Here is a 24,413-nt window from a genome sequence, read left to right on the forward strand (position 1 = left end):
CTCCCAGCATCAGAGTCTTTGCCAATGAGTCAGCTCTTTGCATGAGGTGGCCAAAGTATTGGAGTTTCAGCTTTAGCATCAGTCCTTCCAAAGAGCACCCAGGACTGATCTCCTTTATCTGTAAGAATTGATAAGAAAATTTTGAAAATTGTGACTAGTGAAGGCCTTATCAGATATTTAAAGCAGCAGTTCTCAAATATTAGTGTCCATTAAAATCCCATGGTTGCTGTTTAAAACGGAGTCCACCAGTAGTTTCCAGCTTTTAGGTATTGGGAAGGTGAGAAAGGGAAAGACGGGTCTGAGGAATCTCCATTAAATGTGCTCTAAGGTAGTTCTGAAGGGTTGGTCCATGAACCACAGATAAAGGAGCGCTGCTGTGAGTCTGTCCCTGGTGTGTGGTGTGTCAGCAGAGCTGTGGGCAGGTACATCCAAGAAACAGAACAGGGCCGAGAACTGAATCCAAGTATGAACTGTAACTTACTGAAGGTGATGCTTTGGTTAATTGAGAAAATGATGGTTTATTTTATAAATGTTTCAGACAGTTCATCTGAAAGGAAAAGTTAGCTTTCTCCCTTACAATGGAGAAAAATAAACTCCATGTTGATTAAATATAAAGATTTTGCAAATACTAGAAAAAATATAGGGCATAGGGTGCCAGTGGTTTAATCCTGGCATGGATGAGGCCGTCTTAAACTAGATTGGAAACCTCAACACTGTGAAGGAAAAGATTAATAGACTTAATGGTTCAATGGAAGGTGATAATCATATTCTAAGGTGTGGCAACATAATGCAGTAGCTGTGACTGGTTTCCTAATGTGGATGAAGAATGTTGCCTTTCACATAAGTAAACAGAGGATGTTGTGGCTAGGAAGCCACAAGCCTCTGCAACTGCCTGAACTGAATCCTCAGGAGATTCAGGGTAGAGAAGAACAGAATACCAGCCCTAGACAGTTAAGGTGTGTATCAAAGGAATGATTTCAGTGAGCCAGGCTCTTGCATCTTCCTATGCATAGAAAGGCACTAATAAATTCATTAACTTGGTGTTTGTTTTTTTCTTCAATTATCAGAAATCTTTTGATGTGCAACTACCTAGTTTGTTTCTGCAGAACTCATATATACCCTGGCTCCATCTTTATCTCTCTGCAGCAGTCCTTCAGAGCTATCTGAGAGCCTGTCTCCTGGGCTTCAGTCCTCAGTATGTCTGCAGAATAAAACATAAACACTCGACTTTTTGGTTGTGTGTTCTTTTTATTTCAGTCAACACAAGTCTACATTTTCTGTAGATACTTGAGCAGATAGGAAGGATGCAGAGTTTTGTTATTTTACCTAGTTTGTCTGAAACACTGTAGAAAAGTCAAATGTCTTATTTGCATGTGACTGTTGCATCTAGGCTGCATCTGACACCACTTGCCTCTCTCCTCCCTTGACTTTGCTAACCCCGCCCTCTCCAAGGTCTCCTTCATTGATCTTTTCCTTGGGATTTCCCCTCCCTCAGACTTGGCATTTGTTTCCCTCCAAAGTTTTCTGTTCTTGAACTTATCTTGGCGATCTCCTGTGTGTTCTCTTTGGGTAGCTCTGACTCCTTGTAACTTTCACAGCTGGTGTGTTTGGATGACTCACAGACATCTTAAACCCATTATGTTCAGACTTGTATGCCCCTCCCTTCCCCCAGTCTTCCAGCCACTGACCAGCCTCTTCATTGTATTTCGGTCTCAGTTGAAGGCACCACACTGTTTGCCCTCCTTTCACTGCCTCTGCTATAATTTGCGGCTTTATTCTGTTTGCAATCCAGGTACAGAACCACCCTTAGGTATTAAAGCAGAAAGATTTCAGTTGGAAAGGCTGCAGGAACAGCTGCCACCTTTGCCACCCGATGGGCAGTTAGGAGCCGGGGGTCCTGGCTGCTTGTTCCATGTCCTACTCAACACAGCCTCCTAACCGTGGAGGAGAGGATTATTTGTTATCTTTTATGTGATTTCCTTCCCTCCAGTTCCTACTGCCTTCAGGTTATCCTTGAAAGTGAAAGTGAAGTCACTCAGTCGTGTCCGACTCTTTGCGACCCCATGGGCAGTAGCCTGCACCAGGCTCCTCCGTCCATGGGATTTTCTAGGCAAGAGTACTGGAGTGGGTTGCCATTTTCTTCTCCAGGGAATCTTCCTGACCCAGGGATCGAACCCAGGTCTCCCACATTGTAGACAGATGCTTTACCATCTGAGCCACCAGGGAAGTTTAGGTTATCCTTGGTGTACAGTTATTTTCTAATACTGTGTGTTTCTGTACTTTGGAATGTAAACTAAGTTTCTTCCTCAGCATCAAAGGCCACAACAATTTGACCTTTAAAATTTGGGGCCTTTAATACCCTGCCCTCATCTCCTCATCCCTACCCTGCTTTCCTGGGTGGCTGATTGTTTCCTGAACTTCTGGTGTTTGTTCATGCTATATGGTATCATCTATTCAAAATCTCTCTTCCTCTGTCCACACTTTGAAGATCATAGTAAATTACTCTTTGGGCCAAGAAGACTTTTCAGAAAAAGCCTGAACCCACCTCTTCCTTTTACTGTACTCTTCCTGAAACACTGCTTACTCTCAGTGATTAGTACTTACTGAAGTTTTATAGTTTTAGCTCTTATATTTAGGCCTATGATCCGTCTTAAGTTAATTTTTTTGTATGGTATAAGGGGTTCATCTTTGTTCTTTTACATGTAGCTGTCCAGTTGTTCCGGAGAAGGCAATGGCATCCCACTCCAGTACTCTTGCCTGGAAAATCTCATGGACAGAGGAGCCTGGTAGGCTGCAGTCTATGGGGTCACTGAGGGTTGGACATGACTGAGCGACTTCACTTTCACTTTTCACTTTCATGCATTGGAGAAGGAAATGGCAACCCACTCCAGTGTTCTTGCCTGGAGAATCCCAGGGACGGGGGAGCCTGGTGGGCTGCCGTCTATGGGGTCACACAGAGTCGGACACGACTGAAGTGACTCAGCAGCAGCAGTCCAGTTGTTCCACTGTTTGTTGAAGAGACTGTGTTTTCCCTGCTGAGTTTTTTGCTGTCTTATTGAAATCAGTTGTCCTAAGGTCTATTTCTGGACTCTCCATTTGTTCCATTAGTCTGTATGTCCTCTTGCTAGTAGCACAGTGTCTTGATTAATACTGCTTTGTATTAAGTTTTGAAATTAAGATGTGTGAGCCCTTTAACTTTGTTCTTTTTCAGAAGTTTTGGCTGTTCTGGCTAGTTTGAATTTCCTTGTGAATTTTAGAAACAATTACTCTCTTAAGAGTAACCAACTCTCTTAAGTCAGCAGAGATTTTGATAAGCTTCATATTGAATCTGTACATCAGTTTGGAGAATGTTGTCATTTTAACAATCTTAAGTCTTAAAATCCTTAAACAATGTTTTCTGTTTAGGTGTTTAGTATCTTTAAACAATGTTTTGTGGTTTTCATGGTACAAGTTTTGCATTTCCTGTTATATCACATCCTAGGTGTTTTTGAAAGGGTTGTAAAAAAAAATTGTTTTCTTACCTTCACTTTTCTTTATTCATTGCTAGTGTATAGAAATACAGTTGATTTTTTTTTTTTATATTTCCCTTATGTCATGCAACGGAGAAGGCAATGGCACCCCACTCCAGTACTCTTGCCTGGAAAATCCCATGGACAGGGGAGCCTGGTAGGCTGCAGTCCATGGGGTCGCTAAGAGTCGGACACGACTGAGCGACTTCACTTTCACTTTTCACTTTCATGCATTGGAGAAGGAAATGGCAACCCACTCCAGTGTTCTTGCCTGGAGAATCCCAGGGACGGGGGAGCCTGGTGGGCTGCCGTCTATGGGGTTGCACAGGGTCGGACACGACTGAAGTGACTTAGCAGTAGCAGTATGTCATGCAGTCTTTTGCTGAATTCTCTTCTGTTAGGTTTTCAGTGTATTCATTAGGATTTTCTATAATGCAGTTATATCATCTGTGGATAAAGGTAGTTTTTTTAAATCACAGTATTTTTAAACTCAAGATAGAAATATGCAGTATTAAATTTCAGAGTACTTAATGAGGTAACATCATTCTCCTGGGTTATTAAGTGCATCTGTTCTCTGCAGTTTTGGTATCCTGGAAGTGGTAGGGCCCTTGTTTTCATTGTACCACTTGTCTGTACAGAAACCTTCAGTGGCTCCCCATTCCCTTTCTGGCAGAAATCTAGATCCTTTGGACTCATTCTTCAAGGTACTACCTAACACATTGTCAAAGAAGAGAGCTGGGAATGGTGAACAGAGCCCAGAGATGAGTTGGGAGTCTTTGGCTTCTCACAAAGTCTTTGGCTCCTTCTTTATGTGTGAGCAAATTCAGAGGGGTTCCTTACCTTGTAAAAATTGCAGAATCTGTGGTTTAATTTTTGAAGAATGGTTTCCTTTAGTTCTCCGAGCATAGTTGTAATAACTACTTTGATACCTTGTCTGCTGAGCCTGACATTTGGGGTCTCCCGAGGATTTCTGCTGCCTGTTTTTCCCCCGATGTGTGGGTCATACTTTTCTGTTGATTTGCATGCCTCCTAATTTTTTGTTGTAAACTGGACATTTTAGATATTTTGTAGCAGTTCTAAAGACTAATGCCCTCTCTCCTTTTCCACACCTTCCTGTGTTGTTTGCTTGTTTAGTGACTTAGCTGACCGGTTTTGGTGAAGTTCACCTGTTCTGCAGTGGGTGTCCTCTGATGGTGCTCCTTCAGGGCCCAGCCTTGGGAGCACATGCAGTTACTTGGAGGTGCCCTCTTCAGGGGGTGACAGCATGGTTTTAGTAGGGCCCCCTTCAGCCATCTGTCTCCATGACCTGCCTCTGTTGGCGCCACACCCAGCACATATTGTCCACTGCTAGCGAGTCAATTGCTTTCTCGTTTTAGACAAAGCCCTGGGCCCTAAGATGCCCCACAGTGTGTCCAGTTAGATTAGATGCTCTTTGTAGGAGTTGTGTTTGAGGCAGTCTTTGAGCTTCCCTGGCTCCAGGAGGGGTCTTCCTCAGTGTCTCTTTCCATGATTCTGTTGAACTTCTCTGGATGCCAAACTTCCCTTTGACATGTTTTCTATTGTGGACCTACCAGCTGCATCTTAGGTGCTCACGACCAATGTCTCCTTTGTTTTCTCCAGTGCCATTGAGCTTGAACTTGTCTGTTCTGTGTTCCAACTAAGTCAGTCCTAAGTCAGTGACTGCTAAGGGGCTCTGTATCCTTTCAACCTGCTTCTCTGGCTTGTGGAGAATCTCCGTCCCACTGCTGCAGGGGCAGCACCTTGTCCTCTGCTCTTGGTCCTGGCCTTGTGTGCAGCCACTGGTGTCTGGAGCTGCTCTCCCCGCATCGACCTGATGAACCAGTGCCCAGTATTCATGGTCTGCTGCATCAGCAGTAGAACTTCTGCCCTGAGCGGAGACGGGGTGAAGGGATTCCTCAGGGCTCTCGGCCACACTTTCCTGGAATAGAATTTTTGCAGCATGGAGGTGAAGCGTGTCAGAAATCACAATCCTGGAGGCAGAGCTGGGTGGAGTAGTTGGTAGTTTGTTAACTGATAGTATCACCTACCCGCAGTAGAAAGGCTGCATCCTCTGCCTAGTGCCCTTCTTCCCCACTCGGCTCAGGTATCACTGGCCAGAGAGGCCCACCCGCATCCTAGAGTGGCCTCTGCAGCCTTGCCTGGTTACCTCGTGTTTCCCTGACTGGGCTCACTCTTTCCTCATGGGGTTTCTCACCCACCACCTGGCGCTAGTTGTCTTAAACTCTCCCAAGGAATGTATCCGCTCCACGGGAGGAGAGGCTTAGGCTGTTTCCTTCCCTTTTCCAGTCCCTGACTTAACACATAGAAGATTCTCAATAAATCTGAGAAATGCAACATATAAAATGATCAAAGTCTGCTGCCTTCTTGCTTTATAATGTAGCCTGTCTAAAGTGAAAAATATCTAGAATCTCTGTGGAAAGGGAATTTCATGCGGTTTGCTAACTCCAGTTGCTTGCGGCTGCCTGGAGTGAGACAAGGGGGAGCCCTGGGAAAAAAAGCAGTGGTTCCAGGGGCCGGGAGAGAGGAGACTGTGGCCTTTGTACTAAGTGTTTGCCATCCTGAATGTAATGAGACCCCAAAGAACAGGAAGCGGTGCAGTGTTGGTCTCCATCCTGTTGTAGGCCTGCTGGCTTGCTTTCTCCTCACCACTGGGAAGTCTTTGTGGTTACTTGAGGTTAGGTTGGAAAAGCCACCTGTTTACAGAATGATGTGGAAGCTTTTCTGTAGAAATTCCATGGTTAATAGATAACAGCACAAAATAAGTGTCCCACAAATAGCAGGAGTGGACAGTATGTTGGCTACTTATTGGGGGTGGGGGGGGGGAGTCATCTGCCTAACTAATGTGAAGACTTTCCCTTTAAAATTATTGGAGAATGATTTTTGACGAATAACTTTCTTTCTTTTCCTTCTAGATTCTTATAGAAAGCTGTTAATTCTTTTTGAACACTATGAATAACCACGGGTCTTCAAAACCGTCTTCCATGAAGCTGAAACACACCATCAACCCCATTCTTTTGTATTTCATACAGTTCATAATATCACTTTATACTATTTTAACATACATTCCATATTATTTTTTGTCTGAGTCAAGACAAGAAAAATCAAACCGAACTAAAGCAAAGCCTGTAAATTCAAAACCTGACTCTGCATACAGATCTGTTAACAGCTTGGATGGTTTGGCCTCCGTATTATACCCTGGATGTGATACACTTGATAAAGTTTTTATGCATGCAAAAAACAAATTCAAGGACAAAAGACTCTTGGGAACACGTGAAATACTAAATGAGGAAGATGAAGTGCAACCGAATGGAAAAGTTTTTAAAAAGGTAATGTGGTCTTTCACAGCCTTTGAATTTGCTCTGAATAAAGAAATGGTGGCAAGGGACAAATGCGACCTGCTTCTATTGGAATTTGCTGATGTGGTGGGAGAAATGGAGGTACGAGGGACTAGACTGCAGTCTGTTCCCTTTCTGTACCCCTGGTTTGGATTTGTTCTGAATTTTACAAAGACATTGAGTGTGGAGCACTTCTGAGCCACCTGAGTGTCTACAAGGCTTGGAATAGAAGGTCTAGGGCAGTTTGGGGTTTGAAGCTGTATTCCCTGGTAGTTCCAGAAGCACCTGTGTGCTTGAGATTGCTCTGGGTTTTGGGGTGTGACCTGCTTTTTCTGATTATAATGTAAGTTGCATTGGATGTTTAATGTCTTGGTACTTTGGTTGTGACAAATGCCTTGTTTTTTTCTTTTGGAGAATTTCTTTTCACAAATATTAAGCCATCCATTATTGATTTGAAAACAGAGGATAAGACCTCCTTTACTAGCAGCGTCACCTAGTGGCTCAGAGCCCGGACTCCAGATCCAGGCTGTGGGTGGGTATCTTGTCCTTGCCACCTACCAGCTGTGTGTGACTTTGGAAAAGCTACGTAACAAGTTTGCCTCAGGGTCTTTATCTTTAACATGGAAGTAATGATCCTTCCTGACATTTTATTAGCATTCCTGATGAGCCAGGCTGCTTTAAGAGCTTTACATTTATCAACTTAGATAAGACTTAAAAAGCCCCATGGGTTAGTGTGATGGGGGTGTCCCTTCTTTTCAGATGACAGCTCTGAGGCACAGAGAGGTCACTTGCCCAAGGACATTGCGGCTGGCGGGGGGCCGCTGGGCCAGAACCCAGGCTGACCAGCTCTGTGCTCCTTAGACTAATCCCAGCTCAGGGCTGTTGAGAGAATTGATAGAGAAAGAGCCTGAGAGAGATTTTGTGTATGTGAGTGTATGTTCTGTACTTATGTGTGTGGAAAGTTTGTGGTATCTAGTGTAAACGCTGTAGCTTCTATTATCATTTGGGAATTCACTGGGCAGAACTGTGTGAGTGACTAGAGGCACATGGTGCAGCCTCTGTGAAGAATAGAAATGGTGTGAAAATGCTGTTTATAAACTCGGGTGCGTGTGTTTCTTATAAACTGTTCTTGAAGCTCTGGTAGGTGAAAATTGAAGATCAAGTTTTTTTTAGAGTCAGTAAGATGATCTGCCATTAGTTGAGAATTTGGCTAGGTTAGAGGTTTTATACCTGTGTAGGTGAAGTTGTTTTTCTCTTAACTACCTTTTCCAACTACATCCTGACTCCAGCTGCCTTTTTTTCTGTCGGTCATGAAGGAAGTCCCAGATCTTGGAGGAGAGTCCAAGTAAGCACAGCGATGGAATGAGATGCTCGCATTTCTTCCCATTACTGCAGAATATGTGTGTGTGTGTGTGTTGTTTTACTTCATGTGTAGGGAGAGGGTGGTGGTGGGGTTGAGAATGATATTGTTTTACTTAATGGTCCATGAATTTTACCACACAAATTCTAGTGATCTTCGAAACGTAAAGGAGATGTCAAGCAAGTTAATATCAGTAAGTCCTAGAAATTAAAAAAACTCTATTTTAACTCTGGACAGTAGAATCTGTATGTGTTCCTAACTTTCAAATAGACTGATGTTTTATCTAGTTTTATATGAACAGTCCTGACTTGCACTTGTTACTCAGACGTTAACAGTGCCCCCTTGCAATCTCAAGAGTGATTTGGATAAAGTCTATGTTCACTCTACTTTTAAGGCATTTTTCCTATTTCTTTTGCTGACTTAGTTTTGCCTCACTTAAATGATTTTTTTGCGAGGAGGGGGTGCTAAGCTGAAATCTAGCTGTGGTTAGTTAACGGCACATTTCGAGAAATTGAAGTCATATGGTTAAACATGTCTGATTACTCATCTCTAGCCTATAGATTATAATTTGCAAAATACTTTATTATAGTGGCATCTGATTTTTGTCATATTTAGTCACTACTATTTATGGTTATACGTAGTACTCTTGCCTGGGAAATCCCATGGACGGAGGAGCCTGGTAGGCTGCAGTCCATGGGGTCACGCATAGTCGGACTCGACTGAGCGACATCACTTTTCACTTTTCACTTGCATGCACTGGAGAAGAAAATGGCAACCCACTCCAGTATTGTTGCCTGGAGAATCCCAGGGATGGGAGCCTGGTGGGCTGCCTTCTATGGGGTTGCACAGAGTCGGAGACGACTGACGTGACTTAGCAATTAGCACCATCCTTCATTCTGTCTTTGAGAGATCTGGTAGTGATAAAAGGTAATGAAAACACCTTTTAAGTGCTCAAGTTTTTCACTGCCTCCTTTCTGTGCTTTTTGTATCTAAAATAAACATTCACTTCTGTCCTTTGACAAACTCCTACTGCTATTTGAATTCAAAGATAGGGTTCTCTTACTTTTAATGTAGCGTATATCACAAAAATCCTATCTTAGCAGAAAGTTTTATTTTTCTCCAGTCTCCCCCACACACCACATGCGTTTTATGGAGTTAGCACTATCAGTCATTTAGCACTCACAGCAGCAAACTAGTTCCCAAGTATTTGAAAAGGAGAAAAATATGGTGAATATTAAATTCTTCTTAATTCAAGTTATCTGTATAATTAGGACAAAATAAAATCCTGGAGCTATCATAGTTGTTCCTTAAATGTGGCCAGATAACCCAGTGGTCACAAGCAAAGTTTTTATGCCCTGTGCATGTTTTTGCATGTGTGTTTGTATGTATGTGTGAGTGTTACGTGGTTCTTTTCCTCCCTCCTTGACCCTGGTGCGTTTGTATTCATTGTTTATTCAACAGAGAAATATTTGAACTCCAGTAAAAGAGTTAGAAGTCAAGAAAAACTATTTTCAGTTAACAATTGTTTCTGTCTCTACTACATCACTGTCAGAGGGTCTGCCTAACACTGACATTTGCCATTAAATTTGCATGTAATTCATCAAACTTTTTCCAAAAGCCTTTATATAAACTTTGATATAAAAAATACATAATATTTCTTATTTGAAATTAGACTCATTGGGAAAGTAGGTTTTGTGTATCATAAATGAAGCAAATATTTTGCTAGCCTTTCTCAAGAAGGTGTGCTATACCGTGGGTTAGCCGAGACTCCAGTTTCTGTTGGTCTGCATTGTAGCTGTGGGCTTGGTCTGCACGCTGGACAGGGGTATCCCCATTGTGTCTTTAACTAGGCTCCCCCACCCCCACCCCTTGGTTTCTTATTTAACAGCCATTGTCTTGCAGCTGTAGCAGAGCTGGCTATGAAAGAATAGAGGGAAGGGGACCTTTCACAGCCTGCCCTTCAGTGGAAGAGTGGAGTTGCTTAGGCAGTGTGGCCTTTGTTCAGAGTTCTTACTGAGAGTGGGAAATATTTTTGCTGAAGTGTATCATCATTTAATAGTTCCCATATTTGAAGATAATCTTATGTTGGAAAAAAAAGCTAATGATGAGCAATATCCAAAAGTTGTCTCCCTGTTTTGGGAGACTGAGCTTTGGGGATTAACCCTAGAATGTATCTGGCATGGTTGAAACAAAGATACTGAAAACTTTATTTCAAATCTGTGAACTCTGAAGCTTTGTTTTCATTTTATCTTAGCCGTTTGTCTTGAGCTCCCAAGGGAAGGTAAGTGGAAGGAAAGGTGGTGGTGATGATTCTGCTGTAGTCATGCCCATGATAGTGTGGGCGTATCACAGTAGTGTGGGCAAGCTGATACTGTCAGCTTCACTGAGAACAGAAGGCAGAGGAGCAGAGGCTGCTGTGTTCCTGAGGCCCAGCAAGCTTGTCCAGGACTGTTGTGCTGTCATTCTGAGTCTCCTATGGTTTTATAAAACTGCGGCCGAGTGAAGCATGTGGAACCAGTGTTGGTAGCTCCTGATTTCAGACTTCCCGGAGCAAGTGCTTGTACTGATGTTTTTTTTTTGAAATTAATTAACAATGGAGTGATCATTTTCTGGAACAGTTTTGAAATACATGCACTTATCATAAAACAGAGTTGCAAAGAATAAAAATTTTTTTTACAGTGAAACAGAAAACATGAAACCAGCTTAGAACATTTAGTGATCTAACTACCAGAGACACTTTACATTTTTTCCCTATAATTTTTACATACCTTAGAAGAAAATAGAAGGAATTATGCCGTCTTAGTGCTTAGAAAGAGAAGTTTCACTGTGTTACTCCTTCTGAATTGATCAAAAAAGATACTAGAAATACTTGTGTCTGTTCTTAGGAGTTGACTTAGCTTTTTTTCCCTCTTAGTGCCTGCTTTTGTGTTATTTCATTCTTGAGTCACATTTTTATCCTGTTTGCACATGTATGACTTTTATTTTTGACTTATTAGGATATTTACATGCTTGATTTGTATAAAAAATAATGGCTGATCTCTTGGTCAGAATTTGTGGTTGGTTATTATATTAATACTCTCCCCAGCCAGAACTCTTGGTTTTCCTTTCCACACTAGCTCCTCACCCTGTCATTTATTAAAGGCTCTACTGTGTACCAGGTGGCTCAAGGTGAAACCCAAGAGTGATTCTTTTTTCGTTTCCCTCCTTACTGCTCTTTCCACTCCCCCCGCCCCCTCCTTTCCTTTAAGCAAGTCTTCTGCTTCCACTCTTGCCTCTACTATTAATACAGTCCATTCAAACACAGACCTTTTACACTGTTAGTCAGGCCACCTTACTCGCCTGCCCAGTAACACCCCAACTCCTTGTAGTGCAATTGGAGTGTGTGGTTTAGTGCTTAGACTCTGGAGTGAGTCTGCCTGGATTCGTATTCTAGTCTGTCACTTAATAACTGTGGGATTTGAGCAAATTATGTTTACTCCCTTGATACCTCAATATTCCCATCTGTAAGCTAGGGATAATAACAGTAACTATCTTAGAATTCCTGTGAGTGTTACTTGCAGTATGTGTAGCACATAGTAAACACTGTTTGAGGTTAGCTGCCTTCTTATCATCATGGTTATCACCAACTGTCCAGGTCTACTGAATATTTTCACTCTCTCTGGCTCCCTCACAATCATTTCTTTAGAATGATGCTCATTTGCAGAGAGAAATGTAAAATGAAGCCAGGTATACTTTGTCGAAGGTAGGAAGTATATACACTTGAAATACCTCTATTCTGCGTGGTTAAAGTAAAACTTCTAATGCTGATAAAGGTTAAACTCAGCTACCTGAAAAGTTAATTTTTATAGACTGTCTCATTCTCCAGGGCCCTGACTGGTTAAGTATTGTGTGATTTTGTTTTATTTATTTATTTATTTTTTTTGTGATTTTGTTTTATAGCCTGTTCTGTATCTTATCTCCATTTTATTTTTATAGTCCTCTTTTGAGATAAGAGGCCTTCCTCATCAGCATAATCCAGGTATCTCATTTCATAGGTTCCTGAACAAAAGTAAATTCCTGAGTTCCTGTGGCCCTGGCAGCAACAGTTTGAGTGACGGCACTGATGTTTACTTGTGTGTATGCCACACCTGTCACAGAGTAAGAATACAGCCAATCAAATGTGAGAGAGCAAAGTGACTGGAGGGATCCTTGAGCCCCCAAGTAGGTTTACAGATGAAGAAACTGCTCAGACTCCGTGGTACACTAGTTGTGTATTTTCCTGACTCAGGACAGTCAGACATGTTTATGTCTCGTGGGTCACAGAAAAGAATATTTGAGGTGGGAGCACAGGACGTATGCTATTGAAGGGTGATCAGAACAAAAGAAGCCATGGAAGTTAAATGATCAGGTGCATATAGACTTTTTAAAACAGAAATCTTTTAGAAAATGAGTCTTCTGGAGGAGAAGTGGAAGACTCCGAGGCCCAGAGTGAACTGAAGTTGTTTGGTTGCACCAGTTCTTTCCACACATTTAGCAAATAATTGCTGGGTGCCTGCTGTGTGCTAATAGTGGCCTAGGCACTGGAAGGCAATGGCACCCCACTCCAGTACTCTTGCCTGGAAAATCCCATGGATGGAGGAGCCTGGTAGGCTGCAGTCCATGGGGTCGCTAAGAGTCGGACAGGACTGAGCAACTTCACTTTCACTTTTCACTTTCATGCATTGGAGAAGGAAATGGCAACCCACTCCAGTGTTCTTGCCTGGAGAATCCCAGGGACGGGGGGGCCTAGTGGGCTGCCGTCTGTGGGGTCGCACAGAGTCGGACATGACTGAAGCTACTTAGCAATAGCAGCAGCAGGTAGGTGCTGGAAGACACTCCTGAGCAAGACACACAGGTTACTCTTCTCTGGATCCTACGTTTCTATGGGAGGAAGAGAGATGATAAGTAAGAAGGTAACAGATTTAATTGTAAAGAAAGAAAGCTGATTGGAGATCAGGGGTAGCCTCTCGAGTCAGTGATGGCCTAGTGGAGGCCTGAAGGACACGGAGGAGCTAGCTTTGTGAAGATCTGGTAGGAACCCTCTCTGCAGGCGGACAGGATGGTACAGTGGCTCTGAAGTAGGAATGAACCCAGCTGGGTGAAGCATGAGGGTGCAGAGTTCATAATGGCACTCAGACCACAGACTGAGGACTTCCTTAAATTTTGTGTCCTAAGCACCTGTCTTCCCTCATCCTGGTTCCTGCGCTGCCTCTTTGAAGGACAGAAAGGACAAAGTTGTATTTATAGACAGTGAGTCAGGACAGAGGGTTTGAGATGGGCCCAGGGACACTGCCAAAGTCTAGGGCCCTTAGGACTTTGTAAGGCAGAGTGTGGTGTTCTGATCCCATTCCTACTGGAAAGGCAGAACACTTGCAGGGCAGTACGTGGATTTATGTTTTTAAAAACTCACTACTGTAGGGAGAAGGGGCTAAAGAGGAATAAGAGTGGAAGTTGGCCAGTCAGCGTTCATTAGTTCAGGAGAGACGGGCTAGGATGACAGGGTAAGGTGGAGGAAGTGTCTGTTTTGAGGGGAGTATCAGTTAAAGTCATCCTTAGTTGAATAATCAAGTGAAAAAGTAGGTTGGATATCCAAGTACGAGTCAGGACTAGAGATGGCAATTTAGGAAGCTCTTCAAAGTCCTAGTGAGTTGGATTTCCTTCAGGGACACTTCAGCCACTGTCATACCCTGGGGACTGCAGACTGTGTGTGTACATGTATTGAGCTTGGTGGTAGGAAAGCAAGGGAGTTTCTGTTTAATTTCTAATTTCTCAGTGGAGTGTGAGGTAGTGTCATCAGGTAGAAATGGAGAAGGGAGAGAGAAAGAGTGGAGGACATTTGAGTAGAGAGGTTTCAGATAGGGTTAGAAAATGAATATGCCAGAGAAGCACAGTAGGATTGCTGGATGGTGAGATGTGTGATCCTGGATTTTAAAAGTTTGGTATTCTTCAGCAGTGCTCAACAGTATAGACAGGGAATAGAATAATTTAATCTCCAGGTTGGACTAACCATAGGGACCAAGTTAGGATCAGGAGCCTTTTCTAGCAGAAATTAGATAAAATTACAGTGTAGGGAGAGTCCCTTAAATATAGTCTTTATGGGAAAGATCACTCCTAGAAAATTCAGTGGTTTAAAGAATTAAATTCAGAATTCCCTTACACTTGAATTAAACTCTTAGCTTTATTTCTTTGCAGCATCTTTTGAGTTTATATATTTGGGTTATATATCTAGTGCTTTTTCAGAGCACATATATTCTCTGAAACTTATGAAACTCATTTAGATTCTAGAATCTAGGAGATAGCTCATAGGCTTATCTTTGGAGTGTGAAATTCTTAAAAATTGTAATCCTACATGTTTTGGCCAAATTCTCATCTGCTTTCTCACCCCCACAGAGCTCCTTTTGAAGTCATTGGAGCTCCTTGTGCTGAGCATTTTGTGGGGGGAGGGTGCAATGAGAGTTTGGGACTACTAAAGTTAAACAAGTATCTTAATTTCAGTTGCCTTAACCATCAAGTTCAGTTCAGTTGCTCAGTTGTGTCTGACTCTTTGCAACCCCATGGACTGCAGCATGCCAGGCTTCCCTGTCCATCACTAACTGCCAGAGCCTACTCAAACTCAAGTCCATCACATCATTGATGCCATCCAACCATCTCATCCTCTGTTGTCCCCTTCTCCTCCTGCTCTTGATCTTTCCCAGCATCAGGATCTTTTCCAGTGAGTCAGTTCTTCGCATCAGGTGGCCAAAATAAGTATTGGAGTTTCAGCTTCAGCATCCATCCTTCCAATGAACATTCAGGACTGATTCCTTTAGGATGAACTGGTTGGATCTCCTTGCAGTCCAAGGGACTCTCAATTGTCTTCTCCAACACCACAGTTCAAAAGCATCAATTCTTCAGTGTTCAGCTTTCTTTATAGTCCAACTCTCACATCCATACATGACTACTGGAAAAACCATAGCTTTGACTCGACGGACCTTTGTTGGCAAAGTAATGTCTCTGCTTTTTAATATGCTGTCTAGGTTGGGCATAGCTTTTCGTCCAAGGAGCAAGCGTCTTTTAATTTCATGGCTGCAGTCACCATCTGCAGTGATTTTGGAGCCTCCTAAAAACAGTCTCTCACTCTTTCCATTGTTTCCTCATTTATTTGCCATGAAGTGATGGGACCAGATGCCATGATCTTTGTTTTCTGAATGTTGAGCTTTAAGCCAACTTTTTCACTCTCCTCTTTCACTTTCATCAAGAGGCTCTTTAGTTCTTCTTCACTTTCTGCCATAAGGGTGGTGTCATCTGCATATCTGAGGTTATTGATATTTCTCCCTGCAATCTTGATTCCCACTTGTGCTCCATCCAGTCCAGCATTTCTCATGATGTACCGTGAATATAAGTTAAATAAGCAAGGTGACAATATACAGCCTTGATGTACTCCTTACCCGGTTTGGAACCAGTCTGTTGTTCCATGTCCAGTTTTAATTGTTGCTTCTTGACCTGTGTACAGATTTCTCAGGAGGCAGGTCAGGTGGTCTGGTATTACTATCTCTTTCAGAATTTTCCACAGTTTCTTGTGATCCACACAGTCAAAGGCTTTGGCATAGTCAAAGCAGAAGTAGGTGTTTTTCTGCCATGGACTATACAGTCTATGGAATTCTCCAGGCCAGAATACTGGAGTGGTTAGCCTTTCCCTTTTCCAGGGGATCTTCCCAACCCAGGGATTAAACCCAGGTCTGCCGCATTGCAGGCGAATTCTTTACTAGCTGAGCCACAAGGGAAGCCCCTTATCCATCAAAGTAAGAATTTATTTCTCAAGTCCAACTTGGAATTGGACACTAGAGGGCAGTATTCAACTGTTTTTCCATTTTTATATTCATCCAACCTGCTTAATTCTGTTATCAAAATGCATTTTTGAAAATGAATATGGTTAGATGGTTTTAAGGTGTGTGAGACATATGTTAATGACACAGGCATGTTTGGGAACTGTCAATATATTTTTGCAGCAAGAGTAGCTTTCTGTCTAATCTGTGTAAAATTAGGGATTTATGGTTTGATCTAAGTTGGAGAAAATTCCTAAAGACACTTGAAAGGGGATTGCTACTAAGGTAAGACTTGATGTTACCTGCACAAATGAAATGTTGAAAGCCCTGCTGAGCCAGTGAGTATTCTACAGAGGGACTTCGGCGACTAGTGTAGCTACACCCCACCTGGCTGTATCAGTGGAGACTTGCCTATCAATACTTGGTGTATCCAGAATTAGTTACAGCAGTTCAAATTGAATGGCCATAAACATTTCTGTTAGCTTGAGTCTGGCCAGTGTCTGTTTGTGAATCATATTGTACTATCTGATATTGAAATCCAATAATTCTTAAGTAGTAGAATTTATTTTTAAAAGAAAAACAATTGCCCAAATGATAAAAATTTTGCAGAAAACTTTAAGTTGTCATAGAAGATACCACAAAATAGCTAATTTTCAAAATAGAGTTTTCCCTTGAAACTTGCTTTCTAGCTTTTTGTTAGAACAAAATAGTTTATATACAGACATAACTTTCTGTTGAAATTTGGAACACATCCTGGCATCCTTCTGGAGATTAATATTTTGATGATTGGAAGCTCTTTGTGTGTTTTTTTGTTTGTTTTATCAGGTTATTCTTGGAAGCTATAATTGGCTTTCCTATGAAGATGTCTTTGTGAGAGCCTTTAATTTTGGAAACGGCTTACAGATGCTGGGTCAGAAGCCCAAGACCAACATCGCCATCTTCTGTGAGACCAGGGCAGAGTGGATGGTCGCTGCACAGGCCTGCTTCATGTATAATTTTCAGCGTACGTGGGCTTCCTTACCTTCTCGAAGCATGGACCTAGTGTTGTGGGAGAGATGATACTATTTATGATAAGTATTTCCTCCCGGGATAAAATTCTGATGTTAATTTTAACCTTTGTTACAATTTAAGACATACTGGTTTGTTCATTTGTGGAACAAATTACCCGTGTAGTAAGAGGACTTGAACCTATTCTGAGGGGACTTGCTGGGTCTGGGGAACTAAATCTACACCTGTGGGTCCTTGCTCTGCTACCTCTTCTCAGAATTGTTCTTTAAAGTTAGTGTCATCTTGTTAGGCCATTTCTACAGTTGACAGCTGGCCTCTAAAGCACTTCCAACACTCAAACCTAGCTGCTAGTTAAACGATAAAGACTTTTTATGTTGTGTAACTATAACACGACTTGTGGAAGTTGTGATGCCTGTGAGGTTGTCTGAAAAGTTTCATTCAGAGGTTATGGTGTCAGTTGTGGTATTAAACATGGACATTGTTTTATACTTCAGATGAAATGGAAAGGATATTTTTTATCATCAAATTTCCTGTAAATGCCTCCATTGTATTTTGTTTATAAACTGGTATACCTTTTTGTTTTCACAGGTTTGGGTTTATAGTATGTTTCTTTTAAGAAGCATTAGTTATCTCTTAAAGTGACTTTGCTTAACTTCTCATTATTATTTAATTTTGACATTTCTAAGACTATTTTTCTTAAAATTTTTCTACTTTAGAATAAGTAGTATTACCACTCATTAGTGGTATTTTTTAAAGAAATAATATCTTAAATATGACATTCAGTGTGTTATTTTATTGGTATATTTTTTATATTTTAGTATCAAATAGTTAACATCTATGACTTTGACATTTTAGAAGTCAAATATTCCTTTCAACATCACAGTTTCAGAGTAGCATCTGTAGGTGAAAGAAAACAAAAAAATTTTAAAATGCTGAAATTTTGTGGGGGAATTATAGAAGAGTGAGTAGGCGTCATCTTAATATATTAAAATAATTTAGAATAACACAGCGCAATTAGATCACAAATTATGGATCTAACATTTTAGGGTTTAGATGTTCCGTCAGTGGTCAGAGGCTTTATTTAATTGCACTTCGTGCTTCTGTGAAATGTCAAGTATTTGACTTGCCCTTTCTTTTCCCTGTAGTTGTTACGCTGTATGCTACTCTAGGGGGTCCAGCAATTGTTCATGGATTAAATGAAACAGAGGTGACCAACATCATTACTAGTAAAGAACTCTTGCAGACAAAGTTGAAGGTGAGAACTAGCTTTTCTACCTTGTGCTCATCTATTTTCAAGTCTATTTTCAATAAATTTTTAATTTTAAGGGTTATTTTTAAATTAGTAATTCACTTATTCTGAAGCATTGAGTACAAGTTTCAGAACTTTTTAAAGGGAAGTTAATGACTTTATGAAACTACGAGAGAAAGGAATTTTAGTCTCTGAACTCTATGAAAACAATAATATCTGACACCCCCCCCCCCCTTTTTAAACAAGTTTATAAGAGTATTCCCTTCCTCTCTCCCTATATCTTTATTTGCCTCTTAAAGCATGGGGAACATTTGGCTACCCTGTAGTTCAGGCAGTATGTGTTTATATGCCCATTTTTGCAAGGAATTAGCTTTACTGATTAAAATTATACCAAAGAACAGGTATGCACAGTAAATCTAATGTTATAAAGCAGTAACATATATTTCAAACCAGTAGTTGTCCATCTGAAAAAAGGGGTAGTCATGCCAGTACACTTCACCCTTGCTTTTTTGAGGCAAGAAATTAACAATTTGAAACATGGTAAACTACTTTTCTTGTGCCCTGGATTATTTGCCACACTCGTTAATATAGAGTAATGAAGAATATGCTTCCCAGGTGGCGTAGTGGTAAAGCCCCCACCTGCCAGTGCAGGAGATGTGGGTTCGATCCCTGCATGGGAAGATCCCCAGGAGTAGGAAATGACAAGCTACTCTAGTATTCTGGCTGGGATAATCCCATGGACAGAGGAGCCTGGTGGGCTGTAGTCCATGGGGTTGCAGAGTCGGACACGACTGAGCACGCACACACGTTCACTCATGTTCAGAGAAAACTGCAGTGGATCCTTGTGTTTTTCCAGGACATCGTTTCTCTGGTCCCTCGCCTGCGGCACATCATCACTGTAGATGGAAAGCCGCCGACCTGGTCTGAGTTCCCCAAGGGCGTCATCGTGCACACCATGGCGGCCGTGCAGGCTCTGGGAGCCAAGGCCAGCGTGGGTATGTGGCGGGTCCTTGCTTCCTTGTGTGTGTTCTGCAGTGACTGTGTTCTCTAGATGTGATCCAGGTATCTGATTCTAAAGTTAGATCAAGTGATAAACTGGTTTTCTAGATCATCACTTTGGGAAGAAAGGTCACCCTAAGTATACCATCTTCTACCCTTTAAAAAAAAAAAACTTAAGGAAAAATACAAACATTAATTTATGAATGTTCTAAAAGTAGTATTTATTTGAAATTAATTTAAAATACTTTTTTCCATGATTCAGTTTTCCTGTTCTCCTTTTTAGATGGTTTAAAGTTAGTTTTAGAAATAATGTCATTAAACTTGTAGGATTTCACAAAAGCTGTTAGGATGGTGGGACTATACTTCACTCAGCTTGGAAACAGGGTTATGCTGAGGTTAATTTTGTGCATGCTGAATTTAGGTGCACATGGGACATTCACATACAGCTTTGTAGTGGGCAGTGGCGTGTTCAAGTCTAGTATGCTGGAGTTAAGTTTGGAGTTAAACGATTTAGAAGCTGAGAACAGGTTTTAATTAAAGCCAAGGGAGTAGGTGACACCCATAGAGAAAGGTACCTTCAAAGGCCACCACGAATTGGCCAGAAGAAGGAAGAGATCCATGGTGTGTGACTCATGGGGGTCGAGTGAAGGAGCCTCTCAGAAGGTGGGAGTCTTTCCTAGGACCAGTTGCGCTGGAGGAGCCCAGTGACACAGGGGCTGCAGAAGCACCATTGGACTTCTTAGCCAGAGTCGCTTCAGAGAGCAGTTTCTAGAAAGTGGTGGCAGTGGACAGTGGTACCATGGGACAAAGGAGTGAATGGCAGGTTAGGAAGCAAGAACTTGAGTAATAACAGTTGTCAAGAAATACATCTTGACAGGTACGAGAGCAAGGGTGCACTTGGAAACAAGTTTAAAATGTTTTCCCTGTTTACTGAGAAGACCACGTTTAGGGTAGTTCCAAAATTAATTCAGGCAGAGGAGTGGTGCTGCCCATGACCTACTTCTCTTTGTCTTTCTACTGTGTCACCTGTCTGGGATGCTGGCTGCTGTTCCTGGGCTTGTGCCAAAGTGAAGAGAATTCTGAGTGTAGCCATGTTAGCTTCACACTGTGAAGTAGAGAACAGTTTTAGTAAATGCCTAGGTACCCTGGTCTAATTTCTTAGTTGAATCACTGGCATAGCCTTTTGTCTCTCTGCCTCTATTGTTTCCTTTTTAAGTTAGGTAGCCACACAGTAGCTAACGTGATCCTTGTTGTGGACAGCCCCTGTTCAAAGTGATGTTGCTTTCCACGCAGTGTGATATCCAGAGTCCTGGGCCTGACCTTGGAGACTGCACGATGGGGTCCTGGCAGTTACCTCACCTTCGTTTCCTGCCACTTTTCCTAACATTTTCTCACCTGGTCTTGCTTTATTTTTCTTCATAACTCTTATAAATTATAGATTTGTGTACATCTGTCCAAGTAGACTATGTCTCATGTGCAGGGACTTGATCTATTTTATCGGCCTTTGTGTGAGTACAGTTAGTAGTTGTTGAGTTAACAAATGATTATGAAAAAATTGGTGACATAGCTAAATTTCTCAGGAGTATGTGTCTTCTCTAATGCAGAAAACAAACCCCTTAGCAAACCAGCGCCCTCAGATATTGCAGTAATCATGTACACAAGTGGATCCACAGGAATTCCAAAGGGGGTCATGATCTCTCATAGTAACATTATTGCTGGTATAACTGGGATGGCGGAAAGGATTCCAGAACTCGGGTATGTTATTATTTACGTTAATTATTTACATTTATGTCATTTCTTAGTATATGATCAAATTAGTCCTTCAGAGTCTGTTTACAGTTAGGCATTTCTTCAAAAGAGACATTAAAATTACAAATAATTATAGTTGTGGGATTTAAAAGGTATCATTGTTAATATTTACTTTTTACTTGAAAGGTGCAAACTTGACCTGATTTAAATGTCTTAAATATTTTAATCAGTTCATATTGTTACCGTCATAGTCATTTTTATACCTTAATATTATAATTCAAGTGAACAGATAATATATCCACCAAGTATTTATTGAGCTTCTGTATTCAGTCTCTGATTTTTCCTTTTAAGACACAGTCGTGTAGTAGCAAGGGGAGAGTGGGTCTCCTGGAATGTGAAAGAGATCAGTGAGGAAGCCAGACGGGAGGAAGTTTTAGGGAAGCAAGGATAACATTCCCAGAGATGGAATCAGTATTGTGATGACTGACCTTGTACAGCGGTTGGCTATTTTTGTTGCCTTCAAGTGTAACAATTATAAATACACACATGTTACTGTGGAATTGAATTTGGGGATGCAGATAGAAATCTCTTACGTATGCATAACTTTCAGGAAAAAAATCAAGAGCAACTAGTTCCTTCTAGGAAGTTGCCCTTCATATTTTGAGAGTGAGAGCAGTTCTTGAAATAATATGCACATGTATACATATACATTTTGTTATATAATGTATAATTTAACTTTCGGAACAAGAATCTCTTCCTGAGATTCCTGGCAGGCAGTTGTGGATTCTCTTTGAACGGTCCTTTTTCATATCCCATTAGTTGTCAAATCCCTCCTTGGGGGATTTCTTCTGTGCTTCAGAATCCCTCATGTTTTTATCCCCTCCGAGTCCTGATCTCTTCTGCTGTAGAGCTTTGCTTGTGCAGCGCTCAGTTAGGGAGCACCTTCCAGGAGGACTGGAAACGGAGCCACTTCTTGTGTGTCTGCCTCCTCAGCTTCAGATGGAGCTGTATTGTAGTGCTTTTCTCCTGATACCCCCACGGTCTGTCATACACACACGTGCATGCATGGAGCCCAGAGGGTCCTCCCATTGCCTTTTAAAGCTGCTCCCACTGGAGTCACTTTCCACAGAAACAGCACCTGACTGTTGCTTCTTGCATCTTCCTTTTCTTCTAGGGAGAAAGATGTTTACATTGGATATTTGCCTCTGGCCCACGTCTTAGAATTAAGTGCTGAGCTTGTCTGTCTCTCCCATGGATGCCGCATCGGCTACTCTTCACCACAGACTTTAGCAGATCAGGTAACAGAATTTCTGTGATTTGAGATGCTGCTGCTGCTGCTGCTGCTAAGTCGCTTCAGTCGTGTCCAACTCTGTGCGACCCCATAGACGGCAGCCCACCAGGCTCCCCCGCCCCTGGGATTCTCCAGGCAAGAACACTGGAGTGGGTTGCTATTTCCTTCTCCAATGCATGAAAGTGAAAAGTGAAAGGGAAGTTGCTTGGTCGTGTCTGACTCTTAGCGACCCCATGGACGGCAGCCTACCAGGCTCCTCCGCCCATGGGATTTTCCAGGCAAGAGTACTGGAGTGGGTTGCCATTGCCTTCTCCTTGAGATACTAAGAAACCATAATTATCTTTAACACAATTTTCATTCAGTATGACAGTATACTATAAGGATAACAGTTAATCATTTCAAAAGAACTTGCCTTTTAAGGTCTATTTAGAATATGAGTGGATTAAAATGGGCTTCCCTTGTGGCTCAGCTGGTAAAGAATCTGCCTGCAATGCGGGAGACCTGGGTTCGATCCCTGAGTTAGGAAGATTCCCTGGAGAAGGAAAAGGCTACCCACTCCACTGTTCGGGCCTGGAGAATTCCACGGACTGTATAGTCCATGGGGTCGCAAAGAGTCGGACCCGACTAAGCGACTTTCATGTCACATCACAGATTAAAATTACAGAATTTTGAAATATGTTTTTTAAGCGTTTCATTGAATTTTTAAAATAATGATCACTTTATGTAAACCTGTTTTTCTCTCTGTAGTCTTCAAAAATAAAAAAAGGAAGCAAAGGAGATACATCCATGTTGAAACCAACACTGATGGCAGCTGTCCCGGTAAGAATTGACCATTAATCAATATTGAGTGCTAAAAAAAAGCATCTCCAGAATGTAACTGCTAGTGGAAAAGACATTGTTGACAAGGTAGTTTATGTAGGATTTACTCCTTATTTGTTACCTATATTACCTTGAGCTCTGAAGTATTTATTCGGTCATGTTTTTCATCTTGTTTATTAAGCAGTCAACTTAATAGTAGTTTCAGCTTCCATATGATATTATCAGCTCCTTTCCTTAAAGAGCTGCTTGCTCAAATCAGTTTTGTGATATCTGTTTGCTGTTAGTAGAGAACCTGAAGCCCAGCAGGAGATAGAAGGAAAGGTTGGAGATCATCTCCTCCTAAGCAAATCACACCTCCTGAGTCCCTTAGGGAGAGTCTGGCCTGGACACCAGGAAAAAGTGACAGAGAAGTTGGTGCCACTTTGAATTGTCCAAGAATCACTGTGATGGCTCAGATGGTAAAGAGTCTGCCTGCCATGTGGGAGACCTGGATTCCATCCCTGGGTTGGGAAGATCCCCTAGAGAAGGAAATGGCAACCCACTCCAGTATTCTTGCTTGGAAAATCCCATGGACGGAGGAGCCTGGCAGGCTGCAGCCCATGAGGTTGCAAAGAGTTGGGCACAACTGGATGACTGACACAAAAGCACTATGCATCTTAATTTAGTGTCAGGCATAGGGAGGGGCCTGGGAATGAGACCAATAGAAATGGGGCGATAGTGATTCTCTGTGCCCCTAATGTACATTTTACATTAGACTTTCTGATTTTGTTTGAATTTTAACTGGATACCGAATGTTCCGGATGGCTCAGCTAGTAAAGAATCCGCCTGCCAGTGCAAGAGATGCAGGAGACACTGGTTTTATCCTTGTGTTAGAAAGATCCCCTGGAGAGGAAAATGGCAGCCCACTCCAGTATTCTTGCCTGGAGAATCCCATGGACAGAGGAGCCTGGCAGGCTACAGTCCAAAGGGTTGCAAAGAGGAGGACACGACTGAACTGCTGCGCACACCAAATGTTCACATAATAATGTTCACATTATAATGTAGTTTTTCTAAAGGCAAATATAAATGATCAGTAGTTTTGAAGTTTCAGTAGGTATGTAGTTTCCTTAATAATATCTTTCTTTAAATTTTTGATTCATATAAATATTAAATATAGTATAAAATTGTGGAGAGAAACTATTTCAAGTCAGTGAAGTATATGTCATAGTAATAGCAGTAGCAAGCAAAATACAGTGCAGGCAAGGAAATTT

At 41.8% G+C, this 24,413-nt stretch overlaps 1 protein-coding gene across 1 annotated transcript in view; it reads left to right on the forward strand.

The window, feature by feature from the left end:
- Positions 1-24,413, forward strand: part of ACSL3 (acyl-CoA synthetase long chain family member 3) — a 76,064-nt gene that overhangs the window by 36,437 nt on the left and 15,214 nt on the right. The window contains exons 2-8 of the mRNA XM_006079644.4: positions 6,443-6,856; positions 16,874-17,051; positions 18,202-18,311; positions 19,162-19,300; positions 20,909-21,059; positions 22,228-22,351; positions 23,092-23,163. Of these exons, the coding sequence (XP_006079706.1) occupies positions 6,479-6,856; positions 16,874-17,051; positions 18,202-18,311; positions 19,162-19,300; positions 20,909-21,059; positions 22,228-22,351; positions 23,092-23,163 (1,152 nt within the window). The 5' untranslated portion in view covers positions 6,443-6,478. The remainder of the gene's footprint in view (positions 1-6,442; positions 6,857-16,873; positions 17,052-18,201; positions 18,312-19,161; positions 19,301-20,908; positions 21,060-22,227; positions 22,352-23,091; positions 23,164-24,413) is intronic.

This window comes from Bubalus bubalis, chromosome 2 (assembly GCF_019923935.1).
Source record: "Bubalus bubalis isolate 160015118507 breed Murrah chromosome 2, NDDB_SH_1, whole genome shotgun sequence".
NCBI classification, from domain to species: domain Eukaryota; kingdom Metazoa; phylum Chordata; class Mammalia; order Artiodactyla; family Bovidae; genus Bubalus; species Bubalus bubalis.